Source organism: Pteropus vampyrus, unplaced genomic scaffold, assembly GCF_000151845.1.
Source record: "Pteropus vampyrus isolate Shadow unplaced genomic scaffold, Pvam_2.0 Scaffold62, whole genome shotgun sequence".
Lineage (NCBI taxonomy): Eukaryota > Metazoa > Chordata > Mammalia > Chiroptera > Pteropodidae > Pteropus > Pteropus vampyrus.
Genome location: NW_011888843.1, coordinates 5,035,054 through 5,052,217, shown reverse-complemented (window position 1 = coordinate 5,052,217; position 17,164 = coordinate 5,035,054). Strand labels below are relative to the sequence as shown.

The following is a 17,164-nucleotide window of genomic DNA, read 5'->3' as shown; positions in this document are numbered from 1 at the left end:
GGCGGCGTCGCGTTCGGCCATGGTCACTAGCATGGCTTCGATCCTGGACGGCAGCGACTACCGGCCCGAGCTCTCCATCCCGCTCCATCACGCCATGAGCATGTCCTGCGACTCGTCCCCGCCCGGCATGGGCATGAGCAACACCTATACCACGCTGACACCTCTCCAACCGCTGCCGCCCATCTCCACCGTGTCGGACAAGTTCCACCACCCGCACCCCCACCACCATCCGCACCACCACCACCACCACCACCACCAGCGCTTGTCGGGCAACGTCAGCGGCAGCTTCACCCTCATGCGCGACGAGCGCGGGCTCCCGGCCATGAACAACCTCTACAGCCCCTACAAGGAGATGCCGGGCATGAGCCAGAGCCTGTCCCCGCTGGCCGCCACGCCGCTGGGTAACGGGCTGGGCGGCCTCCACAACGCCCAGCAGAGCCTGCCCAACTACGGGCCGCCGGGCCACGACAAAATGCTCAGCCCCAACTTTGACGCGCACCACACTGCCATGCTGACCCGCGGTGAGCAGCACCTGTCCCGCGGCCTAGGCACCCCGCCCGCGGCCATGATGTCGCACCTCAACGGCCTGCACCACCCAGGCCACACTCAGTCCCACGGGCCGGTGCTGGCGCCCAGCCGTGAGCGGCCACCTTCGTCCTCGTCGGGCTCGCAGGTGGCCACATCCGGCCAGCTGGAGGAGATCAACACCAAAGAAGTGGCCCAGCGCATCACCGCCGAGCTGAAGCGCTACAGCATCCCGCAGGCGATCTTCGCGCAGAGGGTGCTGTGCCGGTCTCAGGGGACTCTCTCCGACCTGCTCCGGAACCCAAAACCGTGGAGTAAACTCAAATCTGGCAGGGAGACCTTCCGCAGGATGTGGAAGTGGCTGCAGGAGCCCGAGTTCCAGCGCATGTCCGCCTTACGCTTGGCAGGTAAGCCCAGAGGGTCGTCTGGAGCCAGGCTGGGAAGAGGGTTCCGGGCTGCTTGTGGCTCCGGGTCAGTGCGCCTAGCACTTCTCTAGGTTCCTCCTGCTTTCTTCCCACTTCCTATTTCTTCTCGACTTTATTTCTTCTTTTATTTCCTTTCTGTCCTCTTCCTTACTTCGTTTTTCTTGTTTCTTCTCTTCTTCCTTGTCTACTAGCTTTCATTGACTGACACCCTCCTCCCAAACACACATACATTTCATTACCCCTCCCCTCAACGGGCCAACTTTGCCCTCTCTTTTGGAGGCGAGATGGAGGTGCCCGGGTGTCCGGCTAGGAGGCCTCTCTTTCCAGGATTCACAGAGACCAGGAATTGCCCTTATTCAAAACCTTGTGCACTTGAACTCTTGTTTAGACAATACATTTCGGTTTTCCAGAACTGCCTGGTTTCACTATATGAAGGCAGCCGAGGGCCTTTGCTCTTCGTAAAGGAAAAATATCTTTCTGTTTTCCTACCCACCATATTAGGCAAACTTATTTGATCATTGGCAAGAGTCACAGACTTGCCCGCGCGGGGAACGGGTGGCCGGACTGTAACAGCGCTTCCTTCCCGAGCGCTTCCTTCCCGAGCCCTTGGCGTTGGCGTGGGGACTTTCTGACCGAAAGAGCCGGCTTGGGCCAGCTTCCGTATCACTGCCCGCAGCTAGGGGAGGTTGCAGGGACGAAGGTTGGGATTGCCACATTCACTTCTGGGAGGACAGGGGAAGAGAAACTAAGAATGAAGAGCGCCGTTCCTTACTCGCCAGCCAACCTTGCCCAGCTCCGAGCGTTTGCTGTAATTTTCCGAGGTTTGGCTGGGCTCAGATACAAGCTAGGAGCCCGGGAGAAGAGGAGCTGAGAAATTAAGATGCAGATTAGTTAATGCATCTTGGCCGCGGGCTACAGGCTCCGCCTTTGCATTAAGCAGACGCCGATTGTATGCGTAGCGCGGCGGCAGGGAGGGCCGGCGGCCGGCGGGAGGGGATGAATTGACGAGCTGGTTACATTGTTCTGGAGCCGGCTTGGCTCTTTGTGCCTCCTCTAGCGGCCGAGCTGCGAGGTACAGCCCTCTATTGTTCTATGAGCCCGGACACCTCCTGTGTGGGCGGTGGGAGCGATAGAGAAAAACGCAGCGGTGGCTGCGACTGGCACGCAGTTGCGCGCTTTTGTGCGCACAGACCCAGCGCGGTGCGCGTGGCAATTTCGCTGCCCCCAGGATCGAGCCGCGGGCCCAGAGGGGTAAAGTGTCCAGGCACTCCATTAGGATGTACACACACTACCCTACTGCAAACCCGGATGAGCACTTCTCGTGGACTGGGGCGATCTCTTGGGATCGGCAGGACATCTTGGGGACAAGTCATGACGGCAATGATTTACATAGGTGCGGACAGGGGGACGCGTGCGGTTCCGAGCCAGCTGCACACAACATGCTTCCGGAGCAGAGAGCTCAGGCTTCCTCTCCCGCGCTCCGGGGCTTTCCTCGCTCCGCTGAGCCTGGCTTGTGTGGTACACACTACGAACTCCGGACGGAGTTGGAGGGTGTGACAGGCAGCGTGTTCACCATGGCGAAGGGAGGGCGCGTTTCCGTTCTGACCACCTCAGCCTTTGCCGGCTGTTGGAGGATTCCTACCTCCCATTGCCCTGCAGTGTTGACCTGAGAAGGTAAAGAAAACTAGCTTTTCCCCAAAGAGATTCTCAAAATTAGTGAACTCTAAGTACTTTTTGCTTAGATTTAGAGATCGACTTTATCCTTTTCCTTTAGCTTACTCTTCAATCTCTTCTACGTTTTTCTCTGATTTGCTCTTGGTTCCTAGCAAAGGTTAACCAATGAATAGAGCAGAGGTGAGAAATAAACTGAAGGCTCACAGACTATTCCGAACAGTGCGGTACCTTTTGGTCTTAGTCCTCCCCTCTCCTGGAGTCCCTCTGGGGCAGCTCTAGCACGTGGCGGCTTCCTGGGCACCGGAGGCCAGAGGAACTTGGCAGCTGGTCTTTGGGGGGTACAGTTAAAGGCCGGATGACAGCTATTCTACTCCAGCCCATCTCAGAGCGCTGCCGCCCCCTCACGCCTGTCCAGCAAAGGACAGAGCTTTTTTTTTTTTTTTTTGTAAGTGCTTTCCTGCCTCTATATCTGAAAGTGATGTTAGCACATCTCAGCTTTTACAACCGCCCCAAGCATTGCTGGGATGAGGGGTCGTGTGGCATCCCCAGGGGTTCCCCAATCCCACCACTCATGGGGTGGGAGGAAGCCCAGGAAGACTCGGGCTGGTCACTGATGCAGGGGGCTTTTCTAAGATGAGCTATGAAACCACCTCCTGGAGAGACTGAAAGACTCCTTCAGAGAGTGGGGAATTCCTGACGAGGACCTCACTTTGCTTGAGCATTCAAATGTGCGTGTTTTATTACCCCAAGTTGAAAAGGGACAAGAGCTTTAGCCTTTTTATCGGGCCATTTTATCTGGCCATTTTATCAGCAACTACAAGTGTGTTGAGTGGTTATTATTACATGGAAGGCCTTTCAGTTTGGGGTCAGTAGATCAGTCTCTTCAGACATGACGCAGAAGCTGAGGCTGGTAAGTAGGTATTATGTGCTCAAGAGCGCTAGGGGATAGGAACAAATGGAGAAGAAAAGCGGAGGCCTTCTCTGCCAGGAGTATTGATTGGAATCCCCACCGGACGCTGCTGAAGGCCCACACCGTTGGGCTCCCAGAGTTAAACAAGCCCAGTGGCTCCACAGGGCGGCTGCACCAGCCTCCCAGCCCCAAGCCTCTCAGAGCCGGCGTCCCTCCCTCTCATGTTGCCCAGATCTGGCCTTCCTCCCCCCACCACCCACCTCTCGTTTACATTTCTCTTTCAAATTTTGGGTCCATCTGGAAGTTCCCAGAGGCCCAAACAGAATTAAGATATCTGATGTGGGCCAGCGCAGACAAACCTCACGCTTAGGTGAAGTATACCCCGTCACCACAGAAGCAGATCCTTCTCCTCCCTACCCACCTCCTTGGTGTATCCAATAGCCCAGAGCGGCATTTCAAGGGGAAGGGAGAAATCGGGAAGACTCAGATATCCCCAGCATTAGATTTCAGAAAAATGGACCCCAAGCGCACCGTTTGGTTGGGAAAGGGTGGTGAGAGCAGCAAGTGGTTGCAACCACACCCATTTGGGCCTCTTCGGTGGTTTCCCAAGGCTGGGTCCTCCAGGGCACTGTTTTATTAACTGGGCAAGAAGCTTCGACGACAAACTCCGGTGGGTTTGTGCACCAATACTCTCCAGCTTTGAGCCCAAGAAGCCTCTGAATCAAGCACAAACACAAACAGGGAGAGAAGCCAGGCAAGAACCGGGACTGGCGCTCCTCAGGGCAAAATGAAGGCCTCAGTGTAGGGAGTGATTTCCTCCAGCGTCCCTAAGACAGGGCGCCCAGCGACATATCTTGTAACTTGGGCTCCCAGGGCAGTCTACTCAGTCGCACAGACGCATGGCCGTCTTCAGACAGCAACTCCTAACCCCAAATCTGGAACCATCTCTATTCAGGCAGCGGTGATCCCTTAACTAACCTGCCAAGATGTCGCTGGGGCCACCTGACGCCCGCAGTGGCGGAGCATGATGGGGCAGTGCTTAGAGGCTCTTTGCCACAGGCACCAATGAATGTCTTCTTTGGCACGAGGACGTTTTAGGCTATGCAGACCGACCTGCACCCCTAAAACCAGGGATGAAGGTGGGACCCTCATTCGCAGAGTCCCCTACTCCACCATCCCTCCCGTTGGTCCGGCTCCCAGCCCAGCTCAGTCCATCTCTCCCGGCAGTTTAGTTCGGGATCTGGGGCGAGAGGCTACGTGCTGCCGATGTCGGTACGGAAAACACGACATTTTCGCCTGCTTGCTTATGGGATTAAACGATTGAAAAGCTCGCTACTGTCCTTGCCTGGTCAACCCCCCGTGCCTTGAGAACACCTTCCCAGCACGCATTCGGGTGGGCGAGAGCTGCCCGAGGAGTCGGGACATGAAGGAGGTTAGTGAAGCCCGGCTCCAGGAGTCGACCTGGACGCCGGGCGCCCTCGACGGGAGAGGCAGCACACTTATTTTTATTCCAGGCTTTCCACCATGTGGTTATGTCACTTTCTCAAACGAATGTGTATATGGAGGGAGATCGATGCTGATAATGTTTAGAAGATTAAAAGAGCATTAATGCTGGCTACAGTAACGTAAACGTGTGGACCCAGATTTCATTGATCTGGAACCTGATCCGGCGTGTTTCCAGTAAGGCCCCACGGCGCGCTCTTCCCAGCAGAGCGCTCGCCAGCGCCGCGGCTCCCGGTGCTTTCGCCGCGCCGTATCCACAGCTCCGGGTGGGTCTCTGGTCTGGCTGCAGCGTCTCCCCAACGGGGCCCCAGCCCGCCGCTTCCTACCCGAGGCTTGCTCTTGCTGGCCCACCCGCGCTCTTCCCCCCAGCCCCCTACGCACGTACACCGTACATCGCTTTCTGCGCTCCCCGCCGCGGGCTCTGCGGCTGGCGGGGTCAGAGCAGGCATTGCGCAGGGCTGGCGCCTGCATCCTCCCAGGCCTATCGTCCTTTAGGAGCCGTCGCCCCCGGCCCCGCATGGCCCGCATCTGGTCGAGGAGGGCCCGGAGCAACTTTCCTCCATCGAAACCAGGAAATTCGGTCACCCTCTTGATATGCGAGAACCGCCAAGCGCAACTTCAGAAATGACGTCTCTAAGGCTGCTTGCTAAAACTGCACAGCTTGTTTATCCGCAGATCCTTTTCTGTTCTCATTAAAAGAGAGAGACCATTGCATTAAAAGTTCCCATTCAAAGACTTTCTACGCAGATGCAGTAGTTGGACAATTAAATGTGGCCCAATGACATCTCAGAGAATTGTCTGCTCTGCTCCAGGCTCATTGGGCCAACCAGGGAAGAATCTTGTTTCCTCCCCTGGCTGGGGAAGGAAGGTTAGAAAACCAGACTGGGGGACCCACCACCACCTCCTCCCCTTCCACCAGCTGGAGAGAACTTCCCCTCTGAGGCCTGCTGCTGGTGGCTAACCAGGTATGGAGGCTTTCTCTGAGTCACCAGCACCCAGTGGAAAAGAGAGGATTTCTCAGCTTCTCCTTCCTGCACGTTGAGGAGACCTCCACACTCTGCCAGCCGCTTCTCTTGCCCCGTGGTGGCTCATTCTTCCAGAAGGAACGGCCGAGGTGAATTTGACTGGAAAGAATGCGAGAGTTGAGAGGGTAGTGAGAGCGAGACGAGCGCTACATTGTTCTTGTTTTTTGAAATTGTAACTCCTCCAGTTGGAGAAAGCTAAGCTTTTCCTTCCAGAGAAGGTCTCAATCTGGAAGAAAAAGAATATTTTCCTTCCTTCTCCAAGAACAAATGAGAAAGGTGAGGAAGACAGGGGGGCAGGGGAATCTTGCAGCGTTCGGCTTTGATGTATGGCAAAGGGTCAGCCGTATTTTTTTCTGTCCTCTCCAGATGGGGGTCATCTTCCTACCAGTGACATTCCTTAAAGAAGAGAGCTTTGATGTAGCTCCTTGATGCCTAGTTAGAACTGCGTTATTCCCTCCCAAAATCTCCAGCGAACAAAGTCAAGTGCTCAGTGATCAGATACAGAAACTAAGGAGGGCGCCTGGTTTCCTTCTGGTTAGGAACACAACGGGCCCTTCACACGCCCCACATGAAGGGCCCCAAGTTCTGGAGGCGTAGGTGGGTTTTGGGAGGGTAGGGTCTTAGTCTCTCCCCTATCCCCATCCTAGAATCCCCCAAAAGGGTGGGATTCCTGGTGAATGGTAAGGGTAAGACATAGGGGAAACTGATTCCCCCAGATTCTCTTTCTAAGAGGAAAGCTGCCACGTTCTCCTCTTGAGCCAGGTCTTTCCAGAGGCAACAGGGCTGGGGATGGGAGAGTGACCTTCCCGAGCTCCAGGCCTGAATCCTAAGAGATTGAGAACCAACTTCTGCTGTCTTCAACCCAGAACTTCATTTTAGGGGGCCACCTCTTAGCCTCTTGGTTTTCTAGTCGATAGAAGCTTCTCCTTAAGCAATATCACAGGAATGGGGTTGAAGAGTTCCTAGGAAGAAAGTACTGGCCCCCACTGCACTGTGGCTGGTGACTGGTGTTGGCAGACACTGTGTTCAGGAAAAATGATGTCATGTAGAGGAATCCCTGAAGGAATGAAAGCCTCAAAGGAGAAGCAGAGAGATTTAGTTTCTGGGTTCCTGCCAAAGGAAGGGAAATGAGGAGGGAATAAATAGAAATATTTGCCTGAATAACGGGCCCTGGGGGAAAGGGTGAATATTGAGACACCCTGGGCATTAAACTTCGTCAAAGATCCTCTGGATTATGTTCATCCCTGACCTCTCAGAGCCCCTCATTTTTCCTGATCTGGGGAAAATCGTTTCATTCAGGAGGATACTTTTCTTGGTGGAGAGAGACCATTATGAGGAAGCCCAGTGGGGGCATTTATGCAGTCAGGTACAGAGCCTGCTCAAGATGGGCTAGGGACCCATCTGCACCCTTCATCACCCAATGTCCACCTAACCCACTTCAGTGCCTTTGGGAAAGGTTTTTTTGATTTTCGTGTCTCACTCAAGACAAAGACTCTTAAAAACATGAATAGGTTTTTGTAGGGGCAGGGAGGAAGGGAGGGAAGGAAGTTGATTGGGTAACTCAGCCCATCGGATACCTGACAAGGTGCAGACAAGGTGCAGGCAAGGCACAGAGGCAGGCTGTGGCTGTGCAAACAAGAATAGTCTCACTTGAGGAGCAGGATTTCTAGAAGCTGTGGACATTTGTTATGAAAAACTGTCCCACACAAATTGTCCCAGAGGGAAGGAAGGCTCTGCATTCCACCTGGGCATCTCTCTTGCCATTTGAAGATCCATTACTCTTCTGTAGAAAGCAGACTTTGGGTTGGAAGCACACCTCTACCATAATTTAATCAGCATTGGACCTTGGCTCATGTAATCAAATATACATATACTTTTTCCTGCAGGAACAAAAATAATTTCTCTGTAACTGGTATTGACTTGAAGTCATGTAATCTCTGGGAAGCATCACATTTTTAAATGGAAAGGTAAAATTAAGGGGAAAAGAATCCACAGTTTCAGTGGTTTGCCTGTCATTGCTAAGAGAGCCAGTCACTGCCTAAGAAAGGGCAGAAAGAGCATGCTAGAGCTCAGATACATGTGTTGCTCCAGTCGTAGGCATTTCACTTCAGCTCCCTCTGTGTAGGTAGCTTCCCAGATCTATTTTGGCAGGAAATAAGGTTGACTAGCTCACCAGACCCCAGGAATTTGTGCTTTATATTTATGTTGAGTAGCAACACCCTCAGAGGAACCTGTTTCTTCAGTTTTTTTACCCTGTTTGGAAAGGCCACAGGCAGCAGCAGCAGGATCCAGGGGCTGGGCGGAGGGGGAGGGGGGTGAGGCAGCCAGCCCCATATTAAGGGTGACTGGTAGCAATTGCCAGCTCACTCCCCGCCTCTATCCCCAGGGCCTTGAGGATGGAGCTCTACCCTAGAGTTTCCTCTAAGAGCAACGTTGGACTCCCCATTCCCAGGACGAGGCTCTGGGCTTTACCCAAGTTGAGTCTGTTAGGGAATCTGTTGTAAACACAGATCCATTGATTTGCATTTGTCAGAGAGTAAAGTTAAACCGGTGAAAAGAGAAGCCCTTACCCTTTTATGCAGGGCCAGGGAAACCTTTCATATTGATCCTATTGATCCAACCTTTCCCTTTAAGGAAACCACATAGTTAAAGACCCTCGTTCAATAGATTTACCCTTCACGCTTGTGATATTCCTTTAAGTGTTCTCATCTAGGATAGCTGGGCATTAAGCCCACACTCCAAACCAAGCAAAAATGAAAAGGGGGTAGGAGGGGAGGGGTCAGGAGACAGAATTGTGGGAAGTGAAATTGAATTAAACTGAAATGTATAATAAATCGACTGGGGATGTTTTTCTCATTCTTCTAAGATGACACGCAGGGATAAGGACAAAATGGAAGACTTAACATCTCTCTCTCTCTTTTTTTTTTTTTTTTCCACCAAAGAAATCTGTTTACATGCTAAAGTAGCAATGTCTCAGGATCAGCATTTTCTACTGTCAAATTATTTCAATCAAGTCATTAGCTTGGTTTATTTAAGCTGGTTCACTTCAAAGCAGAAATACTTCCACAAAAATTATTTTGGTTCATTTGTAACAAATCAGGAACAGAATTGTCCCCAGAAAAATGCAATATTTTGGACTTTGTATTTGAGCATGGATACTGAAGTCACTTCAGAAGAGAGGGCTTGGAGTTGTCTGTTCTGATGCAAGTGGGTAGAAACTAGGCCAAGAGTGAGGTATAGCTTTTCTTTTAGAGCAGTGTAGACAGATGGAATAGGAATTGCTAAATATTGCTCAGTATTCTTGTTTGCAGATATGAAAATGAAAGTCTCCTTTTTTTCCAGAACCGTTGGCATTTCTTCCTTGATCCTTTTTGTCCTGCAAATAAGACTCATTTGTGATCCCCCGCCCACCCCAACATGGTACATGTGCTATTCCTAATTGGCTATCTCTTGGGTTATGTTCAGACACTCATGTTTGTTTTATGTGATTGAAAAATATTAATGATTCCTTAGGTGAGCTAATGTATTTATCTGCTGAGTGAGTTCAAAGGGCAGAGTTCAGCTATGGTTCAGGTTAATTGAACAGGAAGCAGCGAGTTCTTCAGGCTGTGCTGAAAAGAGGGACCAGTCCCTTAAAATATCACACTCAGCAAACACAATTTCACTGTCCTCATCCCAGAGTCTGATGTAAGAGGCTCAGATCAACTTGGATGGCCTGTTTAAAAACCCAAAGCACAGCAACTGCAACAAAACCCTCTAGTCCCCCTTGGGAAAGAAGAGTTTTCTTATTGGCTAATTGCTTTATTGGTAGCACTGACCTGCAGAGCAGCTGCAGGGGCCTGGGTGAAGGCTTAGGCCTCAGAATAATGTGCTCCATTAGAACAGGGCAAGGCATTTTTTTGTTTACTCAATTGGAGCTCCCTGCAAAGTGCCATTAACCCCAGCCCAACTGCGTATGCTCTGCAAAAGCCAAAGGTCACACCAGTCAGGCTGTAGGCACAACTAGCTCTGCCCTAGTGGGAGGGAAGGAGCATCCTGCAGGCATTCCCCTCCCCAAAGCTTGACCCAACCCTGTGCCCGCCCCCCCCAGGGCTTTGACCAAAGCCAGCAGTTGCACAACTTGTTTACATTTCCCAATTGCTGAATCATATTATTGATGATTAAACAGCTTTGTTCTGAGTACCATCAATCACACTAGAAAAAAATCTTCCCACTGACCCTCTCTTTTTATGTTCTCTTCATCATTCTCCTGTACAGTAAATAGCATTTACTGTACGGTGCTTTTTAGCAGGAATGTAGTCTGAATAAATGCTTGGATCGAGAGGAAGACAGACCTCTAAATGTTGGGGAGGGGGTGTTATTTAGCAGAAAGAAAGTTCCAGGTGGAGCCAACACAGTCAAGTCTTTTGCGGAGAGCACCTTGAACTAGAGCGCCACCTGCTGGGAGTCATTTCACTGCAGTGGGCCTTGCTCCTCCCACAAAGCCCCAGCCCCTTTCTTCACTTCGTGCCTAATATCTGGGTCCCCATTCCTCGTCTTTCTGACCACTACCTATATTTTCCTAGACATTTCTTTAGGGACTCTTTCCTGGTCCTTTGGGACTCTAACCTCTGCCTCTTCTCATTCACTGCCAAGGAGAAATCATCCCCTGCACACTGAGGTAATAGTTCCCTGTTTAGATGCTTGGGGCGGTGGGGGGGAGGGCGGGGGGAGGCAGAGAAAGCAAAAATATCTGGGAGAGAAGAGGAATTGTTATGTGTGTAGGAGAAATGGCTCAGTTGATGGAGCCAGTGAGGGCTGTGCCAACTGTAAGGTGCTCTGCAAAGGTGAAATATTGTACAAAAGTGAGAGAGTGGGAGAGAATTAGTATCAGCAGGGAGGACGTCAGGAAAGAGACATGCCAAAGCAGCAAGCCAGCGGTGGGCTCTGTGGAATCCCTTGAGAAGAGAAAAAGTGAACCAGCCATTTTGCCATTGCAAAGAAGGGAGCCAATGAGCTAGACTTGTAGCCAAACTGTGGAGCTGGCTGTAGCTCTGTGGGCGGCAGCTGTTTACAGACTCGCCTCCCATCGATCCAGGCCTGCAGCCCCTGGCAGCCGAGCGCCTGTGGGTGGGTTGCTGCCTCCGTGCCTCGGCGCGAGCTTCAGCACCACGAACAGCGCCACGGAGCGCCCCGAGAGCCAAGCGCCAGGGCTGCAGTCTGGGCGAGTTTCCGTTTCAACCAGAGAAGGATCTACTGGGTTTAAACCCGGCAGGACCCTGGTCCATATATCTCCAGTTCTCTAGATCTCGGTGCGCCCCAGACAGAACAGGGCCTCAGATTTTCCTCTCGTGCCCAGTGACTTCAGTTCTCTGTGCGAGGTCAGCGATAACAAAGGGAGAGGAGACGATGGCGGTAAGAGGACAAAAGATGCTAAACGATCCTTTCCTTCTGAAGAGGAAGAGCGTTACCTCTGTTGGGGGGCGGAGGGGCTGAACTATTTCCCTCCATGTTACTTTCTGCCTTCTGCAGGCACCAACTGCGGCTCTCAACACATTTCAGATTTAGGGTTTCCTCTCAGGGTTTATGGTCGGGTTTCCCATACTCAGGTACACACAAATGGATGCTTCTCTCCCCACCCCGAACCCTGACAGTCACACCCTACATGCTCCTGGAGTTGGAAAACATGACTTTCATTATATTAATCAATATTCTCACTTTTTATGAGCAAAATGTTGGCAGGGAGAGCCAATTATGGTACATCACCACCTCCAATAAATCTAGAAACTGGGTTTGATTTCTTGAGAGTCATCCTTGTTGGGGTTTTCTTTATGAACAACCTCTCCACTGCTTCTTTGGGCCAAGGGTTGAGTCACTTCCCCCAGGCCACACAGTAGTGTCCCATGGCCCTGGCCAGGGTAAGAGCTGACATTAGGTGCTGACCCCTCACTGGCCATTTTCAATCAGTTGCTCTGCTTATTTGTTTTTATTCCAGAGAAAAAAGGCAGGTGGATCCTTTTGGTCTACTGCTGGGCACAACACACATCCCTTTTGGTTTCTAGTAAAATGGTCCTTGACTTCTCAAAGCTAATTAAAATGTAAAACTTTCACTTTATTTTAAGGAACTTTAGTTCATGCCTAATTTATTGCTAAAGTGGTTCTCAGGGAAGTGGAGCATAGGAACAGACAAGTGTGCCCCCTGTAAAAGAAAGTCAAGGGTATGATAAATAAGATTTTCTTCCCTGTGACAATTCATCTTTAAATTCCTAGTAGCTCTTGGATGAAAGAGAGGAAAATCCAACCAAAAACAAAACAAATCTGATAGAACATTAATTCTCAGTGTTGAAAAAATCATTTTCTGTATCTAAATACCTAACGTTTTGCTCTAAAAATAAACAAGAATGCCAGCCTTTGCTGTGCTTATCATAACTGCTTTTTCTTCATTAGCTTCTTCCCATCATTATTTTTGTGCTCCAGCCTGTCCTATCTTTTAAAAAAATATTCCCCTAACACCTGTTCTAGCTTTATCTTCACTTCTAGAAAGAGTTGCTATAACTAGTCCTCTGTTTCTTACCTCCCCCTTCAGGCCCAGCCGTTTGCAGTCTGGTTCTAGCCACTCCTGTTTACTAAACCTGATCTTATCGATGTATCTGCTGAGGTCTTTGTAGCCACATCCAGTGGTCACTTCTCAGTTCTTAATTTGGCCTCTCCACAGCGTTTGGCACACTGTTCACCACCCTTTCCTCTCCCTTTCTTCCCCTGACTTCTGAAAGTCTTATTTTTCTTTTCAGCATTCTGGTCACTCCTTCTCAGTCTCCTTTCTCGGCTCCTCTTGCTCTGCCCACCTAGCTCAGTATTCTTGTCTAGACTATTTTGTTTTTTCTTTTCACTCAGAGTATTCACCCTGGAAGATCTCGTCCCTTTGTTTACCAACTCTCTATGCAGAGGACTTCGAGGTCTCTCTCCAGCCCTGATATCTCTCCTGAGCTCCACATCCCTATTTCCTTCTTCACCTGGACATCTTTCCCTGAAAGTCCTCAAACTCAGTCTATCTCAAAGTGAACTCATATTCTTGCCCCTTACCCGCCCTCACCACCACCAAATATGAGTCTCTTTTTTATTCCCTTTCTCTTTCAATAACATCACCTTGTACACAGAATCTCAAGCCAGAAACTAGGAAATCAACTCACACTTTTTCATCTTCTGCATCAACAACCACACAAACCATGTGGATTATACCTCTTAAATACCTGTCTACATATCTCTATCCCCCCCGCTGCTGTCCTAGTGGGGGCTGTCACCGACAGCCTCCTGACTGGTCTCCCATTCTCCATTTTTGCCTTCTCCCATCCGTTTTTCAACCCTGCCAGAGTGACTTTTCTGGAACCCAAATCCGACCACATTACACCCTTATTTAAAACTCTTTCTTAGCTCTCTGTGACCACTGGAAGAAAGTCCAGATCCCAGAGCAGGGCATTCCAGCCCCTGTATGGACTGACTCCTGCCCACCTCCAGCCTCATCTCACATCATTCCACCCACTCACTCTGTGCTCCAGGCATGCTATACTCCTTCCAGCTCTTCAAACACCTCAGGCCATTGCTTGGTCTAGACACTTTTTTCTCACTTAACTACCTTGAACTCAATTTCAGATCGTGGCATAGATGTCCTTGCCTCTAGAAAATCTTCTCTGGTTTTCTAAGTCGGGATCCCCTTGGACTAGTCCTCCACCGCACACAGAACATAGATAGGTAACTGCTATCTGCTCAGTATCTCATTAGACTGTAAGTTTCATGAGAGCAGAGATTGCATACAGCATATAGTAGGCAGCCAATAAATAGGAATAAATTGATACATATTCTTTTTTATATGACACTGTTTCTGCCTATTTTACACCTCGAGTTATTATGTGGCATTTGGGAATGAATCATCAGTGTCGGTGCATCATTTTGGAGCAGTGTTTCATATTTAGTGATATCAAGTTCTTATCAATGTCATTTCACACCTAACTTAAGGTACTGCAGGTAAGTGATTTTAAAGGGAATCTTGAAGTAGGGTTAAGTCTTATCTAAAGCTTTAGATTATCACCAATGAGGCAAGGGATGTGATATAACAACCACTAGACACTAAAATAGGGACCCATTTACCAGATGACTCTAGTCCCCCAAGGTAACCTGCTCTAATCAGGTAGCTCTCCTTACTCTTCTGCTCATACATTGTTCTCTTTGCCATGTCCATGTCTTTGCAGACTGTTTCTCCTACCTGGAGTGACTTATTTGTCTCTCTCCAGGTCCTTTTCCTTCTAATCACCTCAGATCCTCCTCCTCTGAAATCCTCCCAGCTGATTCTTTTCTCTCCCTCTCCTGTACTCTGGTTGCAATAATCTATTCCAAAATACATAGCAGCTTCTTAGCTGTGGTCTTAAACCATTCCCTGTGTCCTTCTTTGTCTCCCTTTCCTCTGGCTCTTTCCTTGTGTGCCTCTCACAGTCGCTGGTCCATGAATGAACCTATAATAGGCATTTTTTAAAGCGAGTCATTTGATGGACTCCTGCCTATTTTTATAAATCTCCTAATTTCAGTCATTCTTAGGGGCAGAGTTGAGTTGTATATGTATACTTATATCTGGCATTCTTTTCTAGCCTCTCCTTTCTGAAAAGGAGTATTTTTTTTTTCTATAAATGTTTTAATCGTTGACAGAAATATTTGCTTACGTAACCAAAAATGGATTCCTGCATTAACCAGAAATGAGACTACACTTAATATGGAGAAAACAGCATTCAGGATGGTTTGGTTAATAACAAAGTTTGTCTGCTTCCACCCAAAGCCAAAATTGTTACCTGCTTTAGAACAATTGAGCCTTAAAACACATTAGCAAATCAAAGGGACTAGTTTCTTTTTTTTTAGTTCTTTTTATTTTTCGTTAAGTTAATTTTGCTTTTAATTGGCCTTTCTTGATATACTGCTAATTCTTAGATCGTTATTGACTTAAATTTACCTGTAAAGAAAAAAGCCAGAGGTATCTTATATTTATACTTTTACCCTCTTCCTTTTTCCTTTCCTTATCTTTTGGAAAATGAATATATAAATAAAGTTACTTGAGATTCTTGAAACCCAGTAGTTCAAAATTTTTTAGGGCTGTTAGACACAGTTTTGCATTCACACTGAACTAAGCAGTTAAGAACAGAAAAAAGTTAACTAGCTTTTTTCACCTTTGATTTTACTGGATTTTTAAGATTTAAGTGGATAAATCCTCATTTACCTTCACAACGTCCATATACGATTGAGTGAAAACAGATTTTATTATTATCCAACTTTAGTAAGAAGCTGAAACTAAAAAATTTGGTATATGTCTTATGCGGAAATTACATATTGCCTTGAGATATATTATCTTTTTTATGGTTATGTTTTGACATTCATATTACATGAGTAACGAACTATGAAGACCAACTACATATGAACAGAATTCAGTATTGAAATTAAAGCATTCCAGACTTTTTTCCCCTGATGCCTTTAATTGAATGCATTGCTGTGCTGCACGATAATTAGGTATGCTCAGTAAGCAATTGACTTAAGTGATTGTCATTTGTGTGATTTGCATAGCCAAACCAAGTTTCCTTTGACAAGGAGGCCGACAGGCAGGGTTGGGCAGAGCTGGAGGCAGGTCTGAGGCCTCTCTGAAGAGCCTTAGACTCCCAGTCAGAGGCCAGACTCTGCTCTAGCTGAGGCATCGTGGCCTGAACATGGCTGGCACCAAAAGCCACACACTCTCCTTTTTCTCTTCTGCCCTGTGCCTCAGCCTCCTCCTTTACCATCCTCCCACAGGAATCAGGTCGGACCAAGAGGAGTCAGTACTGCTGAGCTGACCCCTTCTGACCAGTTCTCTACCTAGAGCCTCAGACTTAAGCTTCCATAGACAGATTCTGGAAAGTCAATCAAAAGGGCAGAGTGGGAAGTAAGTAGGTAATTGGATTGGAGGAGAAAAGGAAGAAAATCCACAGTACACATACTTTTCTCTCATAAGCCACACCAGCTCAGGAGCCTATAATCTGCCTCCTTAGAACTCCATGAGTCCCTAGGATATGAACATCCTTATCTGAAATAGGCGAGGAGCCCCAAGCTCATAAGAGAGGAAGTCTAGAACAGGTCCTGGAAACAGTGTTACTCAAACCAGATTGCTCGACTAGACTGCTGGGAAGAGTGTGGAGGCATCAAGCACACCTTCCTCCCCTTCTCTCTCAGAGCTGATCTTGCAGAGGTAGTGGCAGGGTGGGTCAGTAGAATGAATGGCCTTTGGCTTTGGAGTCAGACAAGCTTGGGAATTAATTCGAACTCTGCCATTTACTAGCTTTAACTTAACCTCTCTGAGTCTGTTTCCTCTTTATAAAATGGGAATATGTCCACCTTGGAGAGCAGATATAAGTATTAGAGATGAGTTGTACAAAGTAGTTGTCGGGTAATAGGCTGAACTGTCTTGAGGGCTTCCCCACAGAATCCCTGGCCTAGAATGGTGGCCTGAGGGACAAGATGGCTTTGGATGTTGGGGAGGGAGAGAGAAAGGAAATAAAAGTATAGACTTTACTGAACTTCTATTATGTGCTATGTATCAGTTACCCATTGCCATCATAACTCTTGAGTAACAAACCACCCCAACACTCATGGCATTCAATAGTAAGCATTTTTTTTTCTCATAAATCTGCAATATTCAGCTGATCTAGGCTGGTTCCAGCTGGGATTGCCCATACACTGCGGTTCAGCTGGCTTGATCGTGTGTGGTGGTGGCTCTACTTCACGTTTTCCGTTCTCTCCTGAGACCACTTGAGGGACCTGGGCATGTCCTTTTCATGGTGACAGCAAAGGGGAAAGGACAAGCAGTAACATATTCTCTAACAGTCCGTTGATGAAACCAAGTCACATGGCCGAGCCCAGAGACAGGGTGGGAGGGCACTACAAGGTGACATGGCAAGGAGCATGGGTACAGGAAAGGGAGAACTGGAGCTTCTGGAGGCTCTATCTCATGCCGCATATTTTGGCTCACTTTTGTGACATTTCTATGGTAGGGTTAGGATAGAAAAACAAATTTGGCAACAAATAGAAAATAAATGTGGAAGGGGATCAAATATATG

General features: G+C 48.8%; 1 protein-coding gene across 1 annotated transcript in view; it reads left to right on the top strand.

The window, feature by feature from the left end:
• The first annotated feature begins 6 nt into the window (after positions 1-6).
• ONECUT2 (one cut homeobox 2) overlaps positions 7-17,164 on the top strand; it is a 39,806-nt gene continuing 22,648 nt past the window's right edge. Inside the window, exon 1 of the mRNA XM_011361106.2 lies at positions 7-932. Within this exon, the coding sequence (XP_011359408.1) occupies positions 20-932 (913 nt within the window). The 5' untranslated portion in view covers positions 7-19. The remainder of the gene's footprint in view (positions 933-17,164) is intronic.